The sequence below is a fragment of the Carya illinoinensis genome, chromosome 11, assembly GCF_018687715.1.
Source record: "Carya illinoinensis cultivar Pawnee chromosome 11, C.illinoinensisPawnee_v1, whole genome shotgun sequence".
In the NCBI taxonomy this organism is placed as follows: Eukaryota; Viridiplantae; Streptophyta; class Magnoliopsida; order Fagales; family Juglandaceae; genus Carya; species Carya illinoinensis.
Genome location: NC_056762.1, coordinates 5,867,405 through 5,887,996, shown reverse-complemented (window position 1 = coordinate 5,887,996; position 20,592 = coordinate 5,867,405). Strand labels below are relative to the sequence as shown.

The 20,592-nt window shown below is 35.4% G+C and overlaps 1 protein-coding gene and 2 non-coding genes across 6 annotated transcripts; 1 reads left to right on the top strand and 2 right to left on the bottom strand.

The window, feature by feature from the left end:
• Nucleotides 1–1,866: 1,866 nt before the first annotated feature.
• Nucleotides 1,867–20,144, bottom strand: LOC122281045 (polynucleotide 5'-hydroxyl-kinase NOL9). Of its 4 annotated transcripts, none has more exons than XM_043092260.1 (11): nucleotides 19,681–20,144; nucleotides 19,453–19,521; nucleotides 17,591–18,073; nucleotides 9,710–9,807; nucleotides 9,548–9,581; nucleotides 5,353–5,522; nucleotides 5,007–5,190; nucleotides 4,246–4,366; nucleotides 3,657–3,756; nucleotides 2,963–3,090; nucleotides 1,867–2,151 (listed from the first exon to the last, which is right to left on the bottom strand). In XM_043092260.1, the coding sequence occupies exons 3-11, from the start codon at nucleotides 17,776–17,778 to the stop codon at nucleotides 2,098–2,100; spliced, it is 1,077 nt and encodes a 358-aa protein (XP_042948194.1). In that variant the 5' UTR covers nucleotides 17,779–18,073; nucleotides 19,453–19,521; nucleotides 19,681–20,144; the 3' UTR covers nucleotides 1,867–2,097. The 4 variants fall into 4 exon arrangements, with proteins under 4 accessions (XP_042948194.1, XP_042948192.1, XP_042948193.1 ...); XM_043092258.1 differs by having other exon boundaries at nucleotides 4,246–4,426; nucleotides 19,681–20,143; XM_043092259.1 differs by having other exon boundaries at nucleotides 4,246–4,426; nucleotides 17,591–17,937; nucleotides 19,681–20,143.
• Nucleotides 11,101–11,204, bottom strand: LOC122283580. The gene has a single exon (XR_006230978.1). It is a non-coding gene; the product is annotated as a small nucleolar RNA R71 (small nucleolar RNA).
• Nucleotides 13,442–13,545, top strand: LOC122283560. Its single transcript, XR_006230959.1, has one exon. It is a non-coding gene; the product is annotated as a small nucleolar RNA R71 (small nucleolar RNA).
• Nucleotides 20,145–20,592: the final 448 nt, after the last annotated feature.

Here is a 20,592-nt window from a genome sequence, read left to right as displayed (position 1 = left end):
TGAATAAAGCTCCCTAGCTTCCTTGTTATTCTTTCCGCATTTGCCATTGTCATGTATTCCAAAGGCAACCCATGTATATGCATCCAGAAGATTGACATCTTAAAATCTATTTCTTGCAAACTCGAGTCGATGGGCCAGTCTCTAATTAGCATATCGAAACCTCTAATATTCCATGGTCTATGCTCTAAGACTCTAATCCTTTCATGCTATGTTGGGAAAGTGAAAAGAAATATATTAGTATAGAGGTCTTCAATGGAGAGCCCGGCTCTTTGTGATCTGTATTGTAGCATGCAAAATGTGCTTGTTTAGTGCCTTAGAGGAGATAATACGTACAATGAGAACATGCTCTGAAAGATAAGCCACAGTTTCGGTTTCTGGTTGAAGATCCAGGTCAATCCATTTTAGAGACTCTGAGGATTTAAGGACTCTTTCTATTTCTAATTGTGTTATGGACAGTTGAACTTTACTCAGGGTTATCAGGGGGTGCTTGGGGGTAGTTGAGTGTTTTGCAAGAAATGTAAGAATTTATTTTTTCCATATATAAATTGTGGACCGGTGGTCGAGGAGAGTTTGTGAGAATATGTACATTAGTGATGTTATTAAAGCTAAATTAATTGGAGATGGTGAAGGATAGCTGATATTGGGTGTGGTTGAGGTAGTTCTGGTTTGGTTGATGAAATTGGGAATAGAACTAGGTTAAGTAGGGTTAGACTCGCTAGGGAGGAAGGGAGAACTCATCTTGGAGAGAGAGTTGGAACACTCAAACTTAAACTTGAGTGTTATGTTAATTGGTAATGCGTGTTTATTTAATTTTTAGTGTTGAAAGTATAGGAAAATGCTAAGACCGTGGGCTCCATGTCCATTAGTTTCAATGAATTCTGAGAAAATAAATTGAAATTTTCTAATTGAAAAATATTTATTTTAAAAATGAGTCTTATAAAATCAAATTTATAAACTCACGTAATTTTATATTTTTTTTATTTTATTTTTTCTTTAACAAGTGTATGATATAAAGATGATGAGCAATAAAACTCATCTTTTATATACATCTTCAAAGAATTTGTGGAAAGAATGTCTCGAAAATCAAAGAATCTGTTGACATACCACTTTTTTCAAATCATGCTTCTTATACAAATGGTATATTTTTGTTTTTTGTTTGGGGGGGGGGGGGGGGGGGGACAGAATAATAATCCAATTATATATTAACAATAACGATAATTATTAAGTAGTCTGGAAATATGGATAATACAGTAATTTATATCTTAACATAGAACGACATGCCATTAAATATTAATTTTAAATAATGTCTTTGTTTGTTTTCACAATTATTCTCATCTCATCTAATCATCTCATCTTATCCAAATTCTCACAGAATAAAATAAACAATTTCACTTTTTCAAATCTCAAAACAAAAATAATATTAAAAATATATATTCTAATAATATTTTATTCTAACTTTCAATTTTAATCTAAACTCATCTCATCTGTAAAAACAAACAAGGTAAGAATCATCATGTATCCGTATAATTTGGAGTTAAAAAAAGTTACTCAAATGTCAAACCTTGCACAACTCAAAAGAAGAGATTTTTCTTATGACAAAAAAAGCATGCTCGCCGCTAATCCCACATTTACTTTTTTGATCCAGAACTAGGCCTCTAATCCAAAAATTGCTCAACCATAAGTACCAACATCGTCTAGTCCAAAATAATGCCAACAACAATTTTCTTCTATCGCAGTAAATAATGTCGACAATTCATTCTCCAAAACCATAACCCACTAGCTTATGAAGTACGTCAACCTTCTTTATAACCCAATTTGATTATTCTAATACTACTCTACATAAACAGGAAAGCTGCAAACATATTCTGGATGTAATGCAATTCTGTTAAAATATATTTGATCATAAGAGATATGAATGACCTCCACATTAGCAGTTAGTTCAAATAAATGAGTAACAGAGCCTTGGATGTCTATTAAATGGCTTCTCCTGCCATTAAAAATAGAACAACATCTTACAAGGTTGGGAAACAACTTTGCTGAATTTTTCTGTAGAAGATCATAGAAGAATATACTTTGGTATCATCCCTCATGTAAGAGCTAGCTTGAAGAGAAAACGTTTGCAGACATGTATGGTGATACGCATCCCTGGACCTGAAAAGAATCCAACTGTTTAAATAAGACCTACAGCTTACCTATCTGGAGAAAAAAAAAAGGACCTATAGCAGCAACCAAACATTTGAGGATCTGCTTTGTCAATGCAAAAATAAAATGAATAAACGGTGAAGCTGTTGTATGAAATGTGAATGAATAGGTCTTAAATTTGTATATGAAAACACATTAGTCATCACTATTTCATCCAATCTTATGTGGGGCAGGAGGCACAGATACCCATCTATGGCCTGGAAAGTAATACGACACATCGTTCTGGTTTTTGAAGAACTGAGTGCAGGTCAAGCAAATAAGAAAAAGAAAATTGAAATGGCAAAAAGTATCATGTAGCCAACCAAACAACTTAAGATTTAAGGTAAAGTTAAGAGCGCATGCACACATCCTAGAGCAATGCCGCTGAGTAATTCAGCAAAATACGATTCCAAAATTACCTCTACATGAACCACTATGTGACAGTCACCTAATTTTCTCATCCTCATATGCATTCCTCATGACACAGATTTATCAACACATTTATGCAACAGCAAATTCATCAAACCAGTTCACTAAAATATTAATAAGCATCTCTTGTTCCTATAAGCCAATATTGAAGTGGAATTTCCTTTTTCTAAGTAATAGTAATGGCATGGAAATTGAACCAAAGGATCTAAAAACCTATCTAGACTTCGCTCACAAATGCATCCCGACAGAAATCAACCAATAGATGGTACACGCAAGTGAGAATACAAGGATTATCATAAAAGACATAATTTATTTTTCCAGGAATATATCACAGAGGAGGATGATCTATTACCTGCAACAAGCAAGTAGGAATTTGGATAAATCCCTGAAGAAAAAGATCGACCTTCTCCAGGCTGCTATGAGGAACAGGAGTGATAACGTATAGCAAACCTTTAAAAGTGTCAATGCCTCTCACTATCCCTGTTCAAAGAGGAATTAGGTTCATGTGGTTGTCTATATGTCATCCTAAAAGGAAATATGATAATGAATGTGAAATGGTTTGTGGAAGCATCTCCAAGAGAAAATTTAACGCAATGCGAGTACAAAAAGGGCTATCTTGAACAAACAGTGAAACATTTCATTCCAACTACAAATACAATCAGAATGAAGCTGTATGTAATGCTTTGCAGGAAACTTCTGCATTGGGATATAGTTATAAAGGTTCTTGTGGAAATTAAAAATATCTCTTTATGTTATTGCGTGATTGATTCCTAACAAGAACTTTGCATACCATCATGCAAAGGAAAAAAATATTGAATGCACTACAGTACTACAATTTGACCACAAAAAGGTAGCCATCTAACATGAAAAGTGATTCCAATTTATTTTTCTACTCAAAATTAACGCTCTAGCTCCACAGTCAGTCTAGCATATTACTATATCGACAATCATGAGTAATCCCCAAAACTGACCAGAGCTATAAAAATGAGAGATCATAAATGATAACCAATTGAGCTAGGCAACACAATAAAATACAAGTAACCTACCAAGACCAACACACAAGGGTAAACTTTCAGAGTCTTCAGAGCCAATCGCCAAGCCAACAATGGCAGCATTCAAACTGTAAAATATCTCAGAGCTTGGGACCTAGAATCAGAAATTGGAAAAAGTTCAAAGAATTTGAAATAATATAACAAATAAAAAAATACATTCCCCGAACATGGATCAAAAGAAAGTTAAAAGAAGTGTTTAATATAAAGATAAATGAAGTCAACTAATCTTCTCAGGAATATGCTTTAATATATTCAAGACAATCCTGCACTGAATGGGAAGGGACTGTAACAATCGAAATGGAGGTTACGCAAGATTTGCCAAAACATAAATTTCCAAAGGAACTGCAGCAATTCAATTAACACATTCAACTAACCTTGAACTTAAACGTTTTTACTTTAGTACCTTATTTCAGTGGGCTTTGGCTATTGTGTTTAGTGGAACTAGTGTTCATAATTTTCTTGTTCCTGACTTGTAATTAGGTTCGGTTTTTGAATACTTCTTGTGTTTTGCCTTGTTACTTGTCTTAATAAAATTTTCTTATTCATAAAAAAATAAATAAAAAATAAAAAACATTCAACTAACCCGGCAATGGAGATGTCTGATCTTGATGCTTGACACTGGAACTTCATAAGGAGGGTGACAGGCCAGTGCATGTGCAAGTTCTTTGATTGTGGTGATATCCAGGTCGCTTGGAAAGCATTGCCTGAAATATGCCATTATACGTAAATCACGCAATAGCTGTGCATCCTTTTGCACTAACACCCTGGAAAATGACGTGGAGGTAAGATGTAAAGAAGAAAGGCTGCAACACCAACAAAAACCCACATCTTCTAGCAACAAATATAATCACTTGTATTTCAATGGCAAAACCGGATTACATTGTTTGGGATAAGAATCAATGCAAGTTAGCGTTAACTAAAAAAAATTCCTCATATATAAAACCCAACACAAAACCCACCATATATAAACCTTCAAGCAGAAAAAAACAAACAAACAAACTCCAAATTCTTTTTAAAACGCATTAAAGTAATCTGGGACTCGCAACTCAGCTAATGTGATTATATAACTCACCTCCATCACCGATAGGTTTCAGTAAACATTGAATTAAAATCCAGGTAAGGGCAAGAAGTTTATAGTTCCAATGGTGCTCATATATGAAGAACAAAAGCTGACATGTGCCCAACAATAAACATTTGCTAACGAAAAAGACTCATGATTTTGTAATTTTGTACGGAGTAAACTTCTTTTTTTTTTTTTTTTTTAATCGGTAAATTTTGTACGCAGTAAACTACACTTACAATCTAATAGTTTCAATATAAACTACGAGGCAGCTAAGAACTTACGATCGGTTATAAGAATCCTGACGAGCTGAATTGATCTCAATTAGACTAACCATCCCATCATAGTCCTCATCTAACCAGAACCTCCCAGCTGGTAGATTCTTACTCGCAGCAGATATGTTTATTTTAACCACATGGGTGGGAGTAATGCATTTCAACATATCCGCCAGTATGTCATAACCAACACCTGCCACAAGCAGAATGAGGAGAAAATAGTGCGGTCACTATAATGAGCCAAATAAGATTCAAGAAAAGAAACAGTACACGGGAAAGAAGTAATACAAGATTTCTGAGCATCTTTTCATATTACATATCAAGATAGAAGTAATGAACCATTCAAATAAGTTACCTTTCACCCAGCCAGGAGTATTTATAACAAGAGGCAATTCAGTCTTAGCAGGGTTTTCATTCTTGTTAAACAAGCAGTGATCCTGTCGATAGTAATCATACAGGGTAGATATAGCTTTCAAGTATGCTGTTGGATCCCTTTTTGAAGAGACATCACCAAAGAAGAAGCATCTGAGAGGAAATAAAAATACTGAGTAATTCATATATTTACTCAATAGAATTAGCACAGACAAGAAGACTGCCTACTTACAATGAAGGCAAGACTTAAAGAGAGAGGTGAACAAAAGCTTATGAATGTTAGCTCAAATGGCGCTTCCTTCCCGTGTAAGAACAAGATGTAGGGTGATATTATTGGTTCAAAACTCAAGGTGAGTGAATAATTCTTTTTTTTTTATTATTATTTGGTAGGTGAATGTGTAATTTACCAATAAAAAAGATACGAGGTAGAAGAAAGCTTACAAGCATGAGCTCAAAATGGCGCTTTCTTTCCATGTAAGAACAAGATGAAGGGTGAAATTATAGGTTCAAAACTCTAGGTGCATGAGTAATTCATCAATCAAAAAGGAGAGAGAGAGAGAGAGAGAGAGAGAGAGGTGGAAGAACACACATAGAAGTGCTAAAACATATTATTAATATTAGTACACTAAACTCTATAAGCATATGTTTTTTAACAAATAGATTCCAAGTATTGGGTAACAAGAAATGTTCAATACACATGCATAAACTAGCAAGGTCCTATCTGAAATTCTGAAAACCAAAAAGATTACCAGCTCTGTACCAATTGTGCCTATCGCTGTCACCCCCAGGCATTGGATTCAAAGTTTGGGCTGACCTTCAACTATGGCCCATGGGCCAGATTTATTGTATTTGATTAAATTTCGATGATTTGATTTTTATATATTGCTATTGTTTGATTTCATAGATGTTTGGGATTTTAAGTATGCATAATAGTGAGTGTATTGTATTAGTGAGCTGAGCTTGCTGTCCAACCCATTGGACAGCTTGTGGCGCCAGCTTGGGCCCAATTTAATTTAGAATATTTAACACATGGAATGATTTCCCCCACTCAAATATCAGATTTTGCACATATTTACAAGACTGCTAGCAATCCTAAGCTCTCAGACTTTCCTTCCTTAAAAAGGGATGTATTGTGTGATTTATTGCTGGAAATAAGACCTAGGGAGTATCCAAAATCTGTTGGGAAGTAGGATCCGATTTTCCTGAATGCATTAGGCCAGACTTTATTTTTATTAGCATAGGAATAAATTAGGGAAGAGGCTGACAAGCTTTTAGGACTACATAGGAAGGAAGTTAACTCTTGAAATAGCTGTTCTGCCAGCATTGAAATCTCCAGCAATCAATCCCAACCCATTATAGCAAGTATAAGAGATCTTTCCTTATACAACTCACATGGAAATTTCTAGCATTGGGGGTCTGCCGCCAACTTAGAAACCCAATATTTACTCAATCAAAATTCGTAATAAGAGACTGCCAGGATTATAACAGCAGCCCCTATGCCCATACCTCGCCCCTTAGGTCCAGAAACCCTAAATCATTTTCTACCTAAGTGAAACCCTAACCCTAGCAGCCTTCTAAGCCTATTAGCAAACCAGAGGCTGCCCCATACACACAAACACTTGTGCAGCCCTCTCTACACTCCACTAAGTTTCATCATCAAATTGTTAAAGACTTCTCAAGGCTGCTACCGCCACTCTCTGCCACCCTACGCTGCCAGAATCAGGAATATTTTCTTTTAAATTGGCACCAGGTGTCAGAGAACAGAGTTCCGAATAATTATGGGGGTGCGCAAGCTCTCGGCAAGGAATTTAGGGAAAGTTCCCCCAGTTTGATGGCCCCTAAAAATTGTTTGCACCCAAGAAGATTCAAATAAGATTCAAACCTTAGACCTGTAGAGCTCGTACCACTAAGACCAGGACTTTTACCACTTGATAGCAATTTCAAGTGACTATTTCTTACTCTCTGTAGGTAATTCGAATTCTATGATGTCTCTCATAATACATTGCCTTTCCACTGCCCTCTCTCTCAAGTTCTCTCCACCAAAACTCTTCAAAAGAACCTCCAAAACTCTGCTACAAGATAGGGACATAGCTGCTGTTGGGGCAGCCAAGGACTTCCTCCAACTCCACCTAGCGTTGAAAAAGGTGCTTGATTTGCATGCTTAGTTGATTCTCAAAGCTAAGGAGATACGGTAAGTGGCATGATCATAACCTTCATATGTGCTGTAACTATTCTGTTTTGCATGAAAAAGTGTTGTTTATCTATGCTCTGTATAGCCATATTCAATGTTAGCCCCTTTTTATGAACCCTTGATGAATTATGATATGTTGATTTGGTTGTTTGTGTAGAATGGATGCTATGTCATGAAAACCACTCTTATGTTATGTTATGTTATGCTTACACATTGCCATAGGTGGATGTCATGTCACGATAAACATGCTTATGTTAATATGCCATGTTTAGTTATGCATACATATGAGTATGACACACATGAACATCATGAAGACAACATGTTCACATGCATCAAGATAAGATATGAAAGAAATCATATGAATGATAAGTAAGCTTTAATGCTTGGCCTTAAGTTATGGGTGGATGTGTAAGCCACAAACCAAAATGTGGACCCCCATATGTTATGTTATGGTTTATGTGGTCAACAACAATTGGATTGATGCACATATGTTATGATGACCACCATGCAAGTGAAAGACAAGATTACCAAGTCATGCATGAAACATATTAGATACACAGAGTCAATCATTCACTCATCCATGTTACATTAATCGCCATGATTACTTCTTAAATTTTGCATATGTTACTGCTGAATGATCAATATGTTTTATGTATAAGTATGATTATGCATGAAAATTTTCAAAGCCAAGTCTAAGGTTAAGTTCAATTACATTTACAGTATGATATGCTATTTACTAATTCTTTGACTCACTTTTTGTTTGTTTTTGTCTTAGAGAACTGCTACAGACCCAAAGAAATTACACAAAATAAACCCACAAACTAATGTGGTTTCATGAAATCATTAGATTTGCTTTATAATAAAAGTAACTTTACAATCTAACATACCACATCAAGCCACATTAGTTTATGGGTTTACTTTTGTATAATCCCTTTGTGGTTAAAGTATTTTCCTTTGTCTTAATGTCCCAGATGATGATGACGTGGACACTAAGTAGGAGGGCCAGGAGTAGATTTATTTTTCTAGAATCTTAGACCTTACGTATAAGTGTCATTGCCACATGGGACCAGTTTATGTTTACATTGTTATGTTCTTGTTTTCATTTTATGAAACTTTGCTATGCCAAGCTAGTTTATTATTCAATGAATCAGGTACTTTAATTATGTTGAATCTCTTTACTAGGGATGAAGTTACGAATGCACGTAACAATACTAACTTACTGGAAGGGGCGTTACTAAGTCCAATTTTTACTTTTCTTTGGAAAATTTTTACATTTTTGCATAGTTTATCACTCAATTAGATCATTAAAAGTCCATCAACAACAAAAGCAACATTTTTCTACATATAAACAATAAAAAAGCAGCTATAACACATATAACAGATAACAAATGTAATTGTAATTCTAACAAAAAATCACATCTATTAGATGTAATCATTTTATTTTTCTTTTATGTCGGGGAACCTCTCCAAGGCAGGGCCCTTTGGACCCACTCCTGCAGAGTAAACTCTGATCCCATACACCACACCCTCAACAGTTTCCCTACACGGAACTAGTTAAATCGCTGGCTTTTCACCAAGGGGTGTGTCCCAAAGAATTGTTTGCACCCATGAGGTGTTGAACCTTGGACCTTGAAGGGAGTGAGACCCCAAGACCAAGGCATTCACCACTTGGACCAACCCCTTGGGGTTACTATTAGATGTAATCATAATTATAATAATAGTAATGACACTGGATTAATCAAGGGTTATGGCCAGACATGCCTATCGACAGGACCACAAAAAATCCACGACTACATTGTTAAACTTCTAGAGTCCCAAAGATAACCAGCATAATCAACATAGCTCCTCATTACATACCAAAGTGTGCAGTCAGTTTTATTTGATCTAATAACTCATACTCAAAGGAGAACTTGCATAAAAAATGGTGAACTCTATTCTTTTGAAAAACAAAGTTAATAACTAGCATGAAAGGATCAACAACTCATACCTCTCGGGTGTCTTCAAACATGGGATTGTCAAATCTAACAAATCGAAAGAGAAATCTAGATGAGTAATTAAACAACTAACAAAAAACAAAGAATCTTGTGATGTTTAAGAAATACAATGAGTTCACAAGATTGTTAAGAAAGATAAAACTGTAAACAATTACCTGAAGTTAGTTTGTCAACTACAGTAAGGGATACAAAACCAGGAGGTGTAAACTCAGGCTGACCAACATCTGTATCCAAATAAACTACTTTTTTATACCTGCAAACAGATATAAAATAAATTTAAAAGAAAAAACTACAGATAAGAAGATAAAGATATCTACATCTATGAATTGAAAGGTCAGAGTGATCAAGTGGTAAAGCAGAACTAAATAGTTAAACTGAAGTAAATCGATCGGAAACAATATTATAAATTATTAGACGGATCCTCAAAACCTTAGTCTTTCTCCATATCAATTCATTTTATTATTTTAGTTTTATTCAGTTATTTTGCAAGTCTTCATCTCAGTAATTTTATTTTATATTCGATTGCATGTTTCTTTTAGTAATTTCTTTTCATCGTTTGAATTTATTTTCTTTATCACAAAAGTCAATCCCTGTGGATTCGACCCTGTGAAGTACTACAACACCTGTATACTTGCAGGTAAAACTGGACTACATTTTTGGTTCATTAATTTGAGTCAAAATTTAGGCGCAACAAGTTTTTGCCACCGTTGCCGGGGATTGCAACGTGTGATAATATTTTGTTAAGAAAAAAATATTTTAGTAATCTTTTGCTAATTTTCTCATATTCTTTTTGCAGGTACAATTTTTGTTATTTTAACGGGAAATGGATCAAGTAACATTACTTTTAAATTCATATCATTTGGTAATCTCGTTCCAGAATTTTTTATTTTACTTTCTTGCTTGTTTTGCATTTAGTTTTTAGAATAAAAGACTTTTGGTGGTACATGCATTAATTAATTTTGAGACCGGTCCATACCTTTTAGTTTTTGAATGTGCTTGAGCCTCTATGATAAATGATCTCGTGGCAACGTAATCAAATTGATAGATTGAGGAAAGAGAAAATTGTTTTAAAATAATCGGTTGATAAGTTGTCTGGTGATTCTAAAAATTCTCATTCTAATACCATGGCTGATAATCATAGTGTTCATGATGAACTCGAAATGAGGAGGCATAAAATAATCCACCAATGAGAACTTTGCGCGAATATTTGCAGCCAACAAGGACAAGTTTTTCATCTTGCATGATTTTTCCTACGAATATGGGGAATTTTGATTTAAAACCGGTAGTAATTCAATTACTTCCCAAGTTTCATGGCTTAGATTCAGAAAGTCTTTATTTGCATCTGAAAGAATTTGAAGAAGCTTGTACAACTTTACAAACTCAAACTGTCAATGATGATGATGTTAGATTAAAGTTATTTCTATTCTCTTTGAAAGAAAAAGCTAAAAATTGGCTGAACTCTTTGAGACCAAGATCTATTGGCACATGGCAAGAAATGCAAAGAGAATTTCTGAAAAAGTTTTTTCCTACTCACAGGACCAACACTCTTCGCAGAAATATTATGAATTTTTCTCAAAAAGAAAATGAAATATTTTTTCAGTGTTGGGAGCATTTTAAAGAATTATTGTTAATTTGCCCACATCATGGCTATGAGACTTGGCGCACCATTAGTTTTTTCTATGAAAGTTTAACATCTCAAATGCGTCAGTTTGTAAAAATGATGTGTATTAGTGAATTTTTAAATAAAGATCATGATGATACTTGGGATTATTTTGACCAGTTGGCTGAAAATGCCCAATCTTGAGATAACACAGATCGTTTTAATCGGTCAAATAAGCCCAAACTCAATGCCATGTCTCAAGAGGGTATATATGTCCTTAAAGGAAATGATGATGTGAATGCTAGGATAACAAGTTTTATAAGAAAAGTTGAGGCCATGGAACTTAGGAAGGTAAATTCGGCTAAGGCCATTAAAAAAGAAGAAGAGAATTGTGGTATATGTGAGATTAGTGGACACCTAATTCAAGATTGTTCAACAATCCCCGCTTTTAAAGAGGTGTTGCACGAACAAGCAAATGTCATGAATTTTTATAGAATACCATTTTCTTCCCCTTATTCGGAAACATATAATCCTGAATGAAGAAATTACCCCAACTTTAGTTGGAAAAACAAGTCAAATTCAAATCAAAATCCTCAAGAGCCTTCTTCTTCTACTCCTTATGTGCCTCTACATAAGAAAACTCTTGAGAAGACATTATAAACTTTTATGCAGGAGCAAACCAATATTAACACTCAGACAATGCAGGCCATTACTAAGATGAGAAGTTCCATCAGCGACTTGACCTCTGCATTGCACGCTCAAAAATATGATAAGTTTCCTGCTCAACCTCAGCCGAATCCCAAATGTAAATTTGAAGTAAGAAATTCAAATTCTTCTGATTCAAAATTTGAACATGCCAAGTCCATCACTACTACGCAATAGAAAAACAATTGATACGAGTATTTCAACAAAAGTTGATGAGACCAACAATTCTTTAAATTCCAAGAGTGATGGTGAACTTGACAAGGTTGAGCTAGATATGCCTGTGAAAGCCCCAATACCTGCCCCATTTCCCCAAAGGTTACAACATTTTCACAAGTTAGTTCAAAATGCTGCTAGATATGCCTATGAAAGCCCCAATACCAGGTCTTTGTACTTTGGTGGAGAATTGTTATGAAGGATGGCACTTACCTGCTCAGTAAGGAAAGCCTTCTTTTTCACTTTCATCGTACGCTTTACTGTGCACAGATCTTTCAAAAATTTAGCATACGATGGAATTTGTTTAATTGCATCCAACAAATAAATATTAATTTTTACTTGTTTAAAAATTTCAAGAATATCAGCATTTTGAACCAACTTGTGAGAATGTTGAAACCTTTGGAGAAATGGGGCAAGTATTGAGGATTTCACAGGCATATCTAGCTCAATTTTGTCAAGTTTACCATCATTCTTGGAATTTAAAGAATTGTTGGTCTCATCAACTTTTGTTGAAATACTCTTATCAATTGTTTTTCTATTGCGTAGAGTGGTGATGGATTTGGCATGTTCAAATTTTGAATCAGAAGAATTTGAATTTCTTACCTCAAATTTATCTTTAGGATTCGGCTGAAATTGAGCAGGAAACTTACCATTTTCTTGAGCGTGCAATGCGGAGGTCAAGTCGCTAATGGAACTTCTCATCTCAGTAATGGCCTGCATTGTCTGAGTGTTAATATTGGTTTGCCCCTGTATAAAAGTTTGTAAGGTCTCCTCAAGAGTTTTCTTATATGGAGACACATAAGGAGTAGAAGAAGAAAGCCCTTGAAGATTTTGATTTGAATTTGATTCGTTCCTCCAACTAAAGTTGGGGTGATTTCTCCATCCAGGATTATATGTTTCCGAATAAGGGGAAGAAAATGGTCTTCTATAAGAATTCATGACATTTGTTTGTTCGTGCAACACCTCTTTAAAAGCGGGGATTGTTGAACAATCTTGAATTAGGTGTCCACTAATCTCACATATACCACAATTCTCTTCTTCTTTTTCAATGGTCTTAGCCGAATTTACCTTCCTAAGTTCCATGGCCTCAACTTTTCTTATAAAACTTGTTATCCTAGCATTCACATCATCATTTCCTTTAAGGACATATATACCCTCTTGAGACATGGCACTGAATTTGGGCTTATTTGACCGATCAAAACGATCTATGTTATCCCAAAATTGGATATTTTCAGCATATTGGTCAAAATAATCCCAAGCATCATCAAGATCTTTATTTAAAAATTCACCATTACACATCATTTCTACAAACTAACGCATTTGAGATGTTAAACCTTCATAGAAAAAACTAATGGTGCGCAAAGTCTCATAGCCATGATGTGGGCAAGTTAGCAATAATTCTTTAAAACGCTCCCAACACTGAAAAAATATTTCATTTTCTTTTTGAGAAAAATTCATAATGTTTCTGTGAAGAGTGTTGGTCCTGTGAGTAGGCAAAAACTTTTTCAAAAATTCTCTTTGCATTTCTTGCCATCTGCCAATAGATCTTGGTCTCAAGGAGTTCAGCCAATTTTTAACTTTTTCTTTTAAAGAAAATGGAAACAACTTTAATCTAACAACATCATCATTGACAATTTGAATTTGTAAAGTTGTACAAACTTCTTCAAATTCTTTCAGATGCAAATAAGGACTTTCTGAGTCTAAGCCATGAAACTTGGGAAGTAATTGAATTACTCCCGGTTTTAAATCAAAATTCCCCATATTCGTAGGAGAAATCATGCAAGATGGAGTACTTGTCCTTGTTGACTGCAAATACTAGCGCAAAGTTTTCATTGGTGGATTATTTTGTGCCTCCTCATTTTCGAGTTCATCATGAACACTATGATTATCAGCCATAATATTAGAATGAGAATTTTTAGAATCACCAGACAACTTATCAACCAATTCTTTTAAAATAATTTTCTCTTTCCTCTATCTACCAAGCTCAAGCACATTCAAAAACTAAAAGGTATGGACAGGTCTCAAAATTAATTAATGCATGTACCACCTAAAGTCTTTTATTCTAAAAACTAAATGCAAAACAAGCAAGAAAGTAAAATAAAAAATTCTGGAACAAGATTACCAAATGATATGAATTTAAAAGTAATGTTACTTGATCCATTTCCCGTCAAAATAACAAAAATTGTACCTGCAAAAAGAATATGAGAAAATTAGCAAAAGATTACTAAAATATTTTTTTCTTAACAAAATATTATCAAACGTTGCAATCCCCAGCAAAGGCGCCAAAAATTTGTTGCGTCTAAACTTTGACTCAAACTAATGAACTAAAAATTTAGTGCAGTTTTACCTGCAAGTATACAGGTGTTGTAGTACCTCACAGGGTCGAATCCACAGGGATTGACTTTTGTGATAAAGAAAATAAATTCAAACAATGAAAAGAAATTATTAGAAACGTGCAATCGAATATAACATAAAATTACTAAGATGAAGATTTGTAAAATAACTAAATAAAACTAAAATGATAAAATGAATTGATATGGAGAAAGACTAAAGTTTCGAGAATCCGTCTAATAATTTATAATATTATTTCCGATCAATTTACTTCAATTAAACTAGAATAATGATTCCATTTAATTGAAAGATTTAGCATTTAAGATCAAGAAAAAAAATCGCTAATGATTGAGCATGAATGATTGATGATTAAAACATTCACAAATCTATTTGAATATCACAGGGATTCTTCAAGTATTCACTGTATTCGAAAATCACAATGAATCAAGATAAAGATATAGATAATCAAAATATCCAATAATAAAATCTTTCAATCGATCAAGCTCACAAAATAAATTTTACGTTGATCTGAAAACAATGTTTAATCATTAGACTTCACCTATAACCTTAGTATGAAAATTTAGCCAACTATATTCATCACAAGTGCTATAGAAATCACATAAATACTCTCCATTAGAAAACTAAAATAAAACACAAGAAATATTAAAAAACAACTTAGAAGTAATAAAATCTAGAAACCCCAGTCCTAACGGAAAACGTAAAACTAAATTAGAAAAAAAAATTAAATCCAAACTGACCGACTTAAGAATGAAAAGCAACTGGGACAACTAAAACAGAAAAATAAAATGAAATCTGAGAGTGAGAGAGTTCTTCTCCGTCCGAAATTTCAGTCCGTAAAACCACCGAAGATAAAAATAAATCTAGCCGCCTCCTCTGTTCTTCGTCCGAACCAATCAAACGTAAAGCAGAATTAAAGCCAGCCAAAATTAAACAAGTCACCGCCTTTTCTCTCCCCCTCTCTACAGACGAAAACGTCCACACATCAAAACATATCAAAAATTAAAAACCCCCCAGCTAGCCGCCTCCAGGTCTGGGACCTCCCACCGACACTTCTTAACTCAAAAACGTCCCCACCGACCGACTCCAAAATGTAAAATTCGTCTGGAACTCCCTCAACTCCAACGTCCCTCTACATCCAAGAATAGAGCAAGGAATATCCAATTAAATAGCCGCCTCAAGCCAGACGCGAACCACCGAAAATATCATCCAATCTTTCCCGCCAATGAAACCGACTGACACCCCTCAAAATAATCAATAATAATCCACCGAACAGCCTCCCCTTTTACGTCTCACTCCGTTCCTTTTTCTTTTTTCTTCTTTCCGTATACATCTAGACCAGCCCTCCGCTTTTCGTAAATTCTGAAAATCCAGCGCCTTTTTCTTCCACCAATCCCGTTCTTTTTTCTTTTTCAACGTATGTGCCTCCACTTGGTTCAGCCCCCTTCTTAGACTTTGACGTTGCATGTGATGTCCACCGAAAACCATTTTCTTCTTTAGTCTTTCAACTTGCCTCCGTGATTCATTCTCGCCAAAAATTATTTTACGTTCAAAGTCATCTTTGTGTTTATTATTTCAGCTGCCCAAGTACACCGCCTCCTTCATTCTCTTTGTCTTATCTTCTGCATGTTTCTTTGTATTTCCTCTCAATTAGCATGTGCTTTTGGTCAAATGTTTCAACCGGATCCCATGTGAATTTTATTTAAGCTGAAAATAAGGAGATAAAAATAACACTCAAACATAAATTAAAATGACAAATAGATTATCAAAAATATATTATATATGTGAGGAAATATTGCCCAATTAAATCATAGTTATAAAATTAAGCATAAACATGTTATTAATAAATTAAAAATCACAACTCGTATCTATACCTATTAACCATTTTTTCATTTAAAACCAAGAATAATGTCACGAAGCAATTAAAATACATTGGTTTTAAATACATAAAATATGCAATATTTAAACTCAATCATAAACCATCCCCTAAATCACGTCCTTTGAAGAAGAAGAAAAGTCTAAGCCAACGATGGATAATATAGACTCGAACCCCCAATTCAGTACTTCAGATATGGCAATCGGAGTAGATTCCAAATCAATGCAAACTCTGCGGTCAACAATTACACCTTTTATATTAAAATGAAGTTGAAGTATATTCCACGTATTTGCATAGATCCACTTGACTTGCATAGAGTAGATGAAAAAGAATTAACTAGGAAAACCATCCCCCAAACCCCTCCCTTTGCACAGAGAAAATGGAACAAAAAACAAGAAATCTAGACAAATGATGAATAATATAGACCCGGTTCAGTACTTCAGATATAGCAATCTGAATAGATTTCAAAATCAATGCAAGCTTTGCAGACAACGATTAAGCTTTTCTGTATAAAAATCAAGTTGAAGTATATTCAACTTATCCGCGTAGATCCACTAACAAGGATCATTCAAACAAATGTGAGGAAACCTTACAACAAAAAATATTCACCAAAACCAATTATGCAAACTAGTAATGAACTTAGTTAAATTACCAAACTGTTAAAGGCATAACCACGAATTTAAAAGCCCTGTGACTGTTGGATGCTAATTTCATTAAATATTTAACCCAAAGATCATGACAGTCACCCCTTCCATAACTCAAACTCGTGACATGATCCCTGCTCTAATACCAATTGCAAAAGGCCTAACCATGATCCGTGCTCTAATACCAATTGCAAAAGGCCTAACCATTGACCCAAAAGCCCTCAGACCATTGCATACTAAATTGTTGGAACCTTTAATCCTAAGTATCATAACAAACTTGTCATGAAGCATATGCAGGGGATTTCAAAACACAAATCAAATTTAAATTACAGAAATCAACAAATTAAGATCAATTTATTTGAACCATATATTAAATCAATCTATAAACACAAGAATATCACAATCTCAGTTCATCTTTACATCCATTGAGCAACTAACAGTCCGGCCATGGAGATTCTTAAGCGAAAACACAAGTATGATAGGAAAAATGTCTTATTACCAACAAATAAGTTATAAGTTCACCCACACAGATTCCATACAGATCCAAAGAAACAGATTTCACAACCAACGCTGAAAACGCAAATAAGACCAATACTTATTTAGAAAACTAATTGAGCGAGAGAGAGAGAGAGAGAGAGAGAGCAATGACCTCTGCAGAAGGATGTTAAGGAGGTAGCGGGAGAAGGTTGTTTTGCCACAGTTTTTGGCACCGCAGATGAGAGCAATGGGAGGCAGAGAAGTGACCGCATCGTACACGATGGATTCTGCAGCGTGGGACCATTCCTCAGATATGTAAATGTTAGGAGATTGGGTTTCGGGTTCTAAAAGGGAAGCCATGGCTCGAATTCACGTTTCTGTTCCCGTGGTCTGCTTTGGTAATTGGTTACCCCTCTTAACTTCGTAATCTCTCGTCGTGTCTGCTGCTGCCGTTATGGTACAGGAGTCCAATGAAAAGTGAGCACTGTTTTTGTGAACTGAGCATGTCTGGTTTGAGAGCTGCATTGAACATTAACAAGCAACCCTCACAATTGTGACAATTCTCACTGTAACATCATGTACCAGGAGGGTCGGAGAGGTCATTTTTGTCACTTGAAATCACATTCCAATAACAAAGGTATAAACTCCAATGGCCCTATAACACATCAAACCCATTTGTTCAAACCAAATATATGTGTACCTCTACAAGAACATCAATGAACTACTCCAATATAATCAACAAGAACACCAAAAAATCTCAATAACAACATCAATATCCCAAAATATTACTGCAAAAGAAAATGACTAGTTTCTTGAATAAAATCCTCTTATAGAATCTTGTAACCTTTGGCACTTATTCCACTACACTCAACTAATCTCACCCATGCCTTTTATTTTTTATCCTCAATTGAAACATCCTAATCATCTTTTTTTTTTTTTTTTCTTTTTTTATAAGAGGTAAATTTATTGAAGTGAATGAAATAGGCATAGCCTATGTACATAGGCAGTATACAGAAGAGAAACATCCTAATCATCTTAAAAATAACGGAGATAATTGAGTGAGTTATCAACAACTCCGGAAGCAGCGAGCTTATACTAGTGTGTAAACATGAGGCAGTTACAGAATGCCAAAATAGACAATTCTCAAAAATATGGCAGTGGTATTTTCAGAAGCATTTCATCACAATAATAATATACAAAAGACCATAGGCACAAGCATAACCAAGCATAACTGAAACAACATCAGAAACAGAAGCAGAAGCCATGTTAACCCTCGTGGCAAGGTTGTGCATGTCTGTGGTTAGCCAACCAGAACATATCACTATTTAGTCACCAAGGCGATGCACTCAAAATAGAGGCCATGTTTATCCCCGTGGTAGGGTTGTGCATTATGCAAATAGCCAAGCAGAACATAAACCACTTTGTCACCAAAATGATTGCACTCAGAATCGAGGCCACTATTATATCACATGGCGGGGCTAAAGGCCACTATTGTATTCCATGGTGGGGCTAAAGGCCACTATTATGTCCCTTGGCAGGACCAAAAGCCACTATTAGATCACGTGGCAAGGTCAAATCAAAGCATAACAAAATCTGATGCCTCAAGGTTTTCATAAGCAATATCAAATCATATCAGAGTATCGATATCAAAACTAAAGCTCGAAGTGAGCCCATAAACCAATAGTCCTTCCTGGTGACTTCGATTAATAACGGCCCTAGTACAACATTCACACACTACTCTACCAATAGATTAACCCAACCCCCTTGGATTCACTTAAAATTCATGCAGCGCACGCCATGATCTACAACCATACTCCCAACATATTAGAACACCAACTCACATTTTTACATTCATCCCCTCCTCCGACCACGACATTATATGCAAAGGACCCTCCAAACGTCAACCAATCATGAAATTACTCAACTACAAATCCCAACATACAAACCAGCGATAACCCAAACTTCCAATAGGCACAATTACAAGAGCGACAAATTTAACTATGGTTACAAGGCTAATGCTCGAGAGTATCTTACCAAATCGTGCAGTGGCGATCAGTCGGATTCAATGATGTGGCAGCGTTGTGTATTGACGTTCGGGATGCTCTGTGACATTGAAGACAACATCAAAACCGAATTCGAGATAGTGAGAAAATACACGGTGGGAGAACAAAATGGGACTAAGTGGGAAAAGGGGAAGCCGAGCAAGACATGAGTGACCAACGCAGACTAGCGGGAGAGAGAGAGAGAGTGACCGAGACGTACCTGTTTGTGGCGTGGGGCGCCACGCTGGCTCTGGTGACCTTTATCGGTTGCCACCGTCAGTCTAACACAGAGACACAGTGAGACGCTAGCAGAGAGCTAAAGTGAGAGAGAGAGAGAGAGAGAGAGAGAGTGAAGGAAATGTAGGTGGAGTAACTTGCGGTGTCGAAAACCGAGAGCGAGAGGCGGCGACCTGTATTTTCCACGGTGAGCGAAGGTGCAGAGGAGATAAAGAGGAATCGGGCTAGGGAAAACAGAGGCTTGGTTTGGCAGAGCCTTGTGGCACACGGCGATGCAGCGGAGCTTCACCGTGTCGACGGTCGGAGCTGTGGAGAGCGACCAGCACGAACCAGAATGGCGTGGAGCCAGGCACAGCGGCTAGCGGCAAATCACAGAGAAGAGAGGGAAACGAGGCGAAGACAGGGAGGCGTGGGGGATGGGACTGTTGATGCTGCATAAGCGGAGGGATTAGGGTATATTTATATGTAAATATAAATATATATATATATATATATATATAAAAATATATATTTATATTTAATGTATGTACGTGAGTGTATATTTATAAAATAAATATACAATTAAAATATTAAAAATTATTGCATATTTGATGGAGTTGATCTTGGATATTAATTTTTTTTTTTCTTATATTGAGGGATTTGGGGAGGGGAATCAAAACTATTATATCTTTTATGGAGGCTGGGTCTCATGTCATCTGAGCCACATGCTCTTGACCTCGTATATTAATTTTGAATGATGAAAACATGATATTTAGAATCTCTAGTAGCATTATCATTAACATGGTTTCCTTTAATTTTGTTAATTTGAATGTTTAAATCTTTAAATTGATTTTCAATATTATTTATTTTGGAGTCAAATAATAAGATTGGTGAGTCTATTTTGCTTAGTATATTA

Excerpts from the sequence above, each read along its gene's own strand:
- LOC122281045 (XM_043092258.1), bottom strand. The coding sequence starts at position 17,778 with ATGGCTTCCCTTTTAGAACCCGAAACCCAATCTCCTAACATTTACATA. Across the intron at positions 9,808-17,590 it reads CTTAACATCCTTCTGCAGAG|GTATAAAAAAGTAGTTTATT; the intron begins GTCATTGCTCTC and ends ATCTGTTTGCAG. Across the intron at positions 5,523-9,547 it reads TGTTTGAAGACACCCGAGAG|ATGCTTCTTCTTTGGTGATG; the intron begins GTATGAGTTGTT and ends ATTTCCTCTCAG.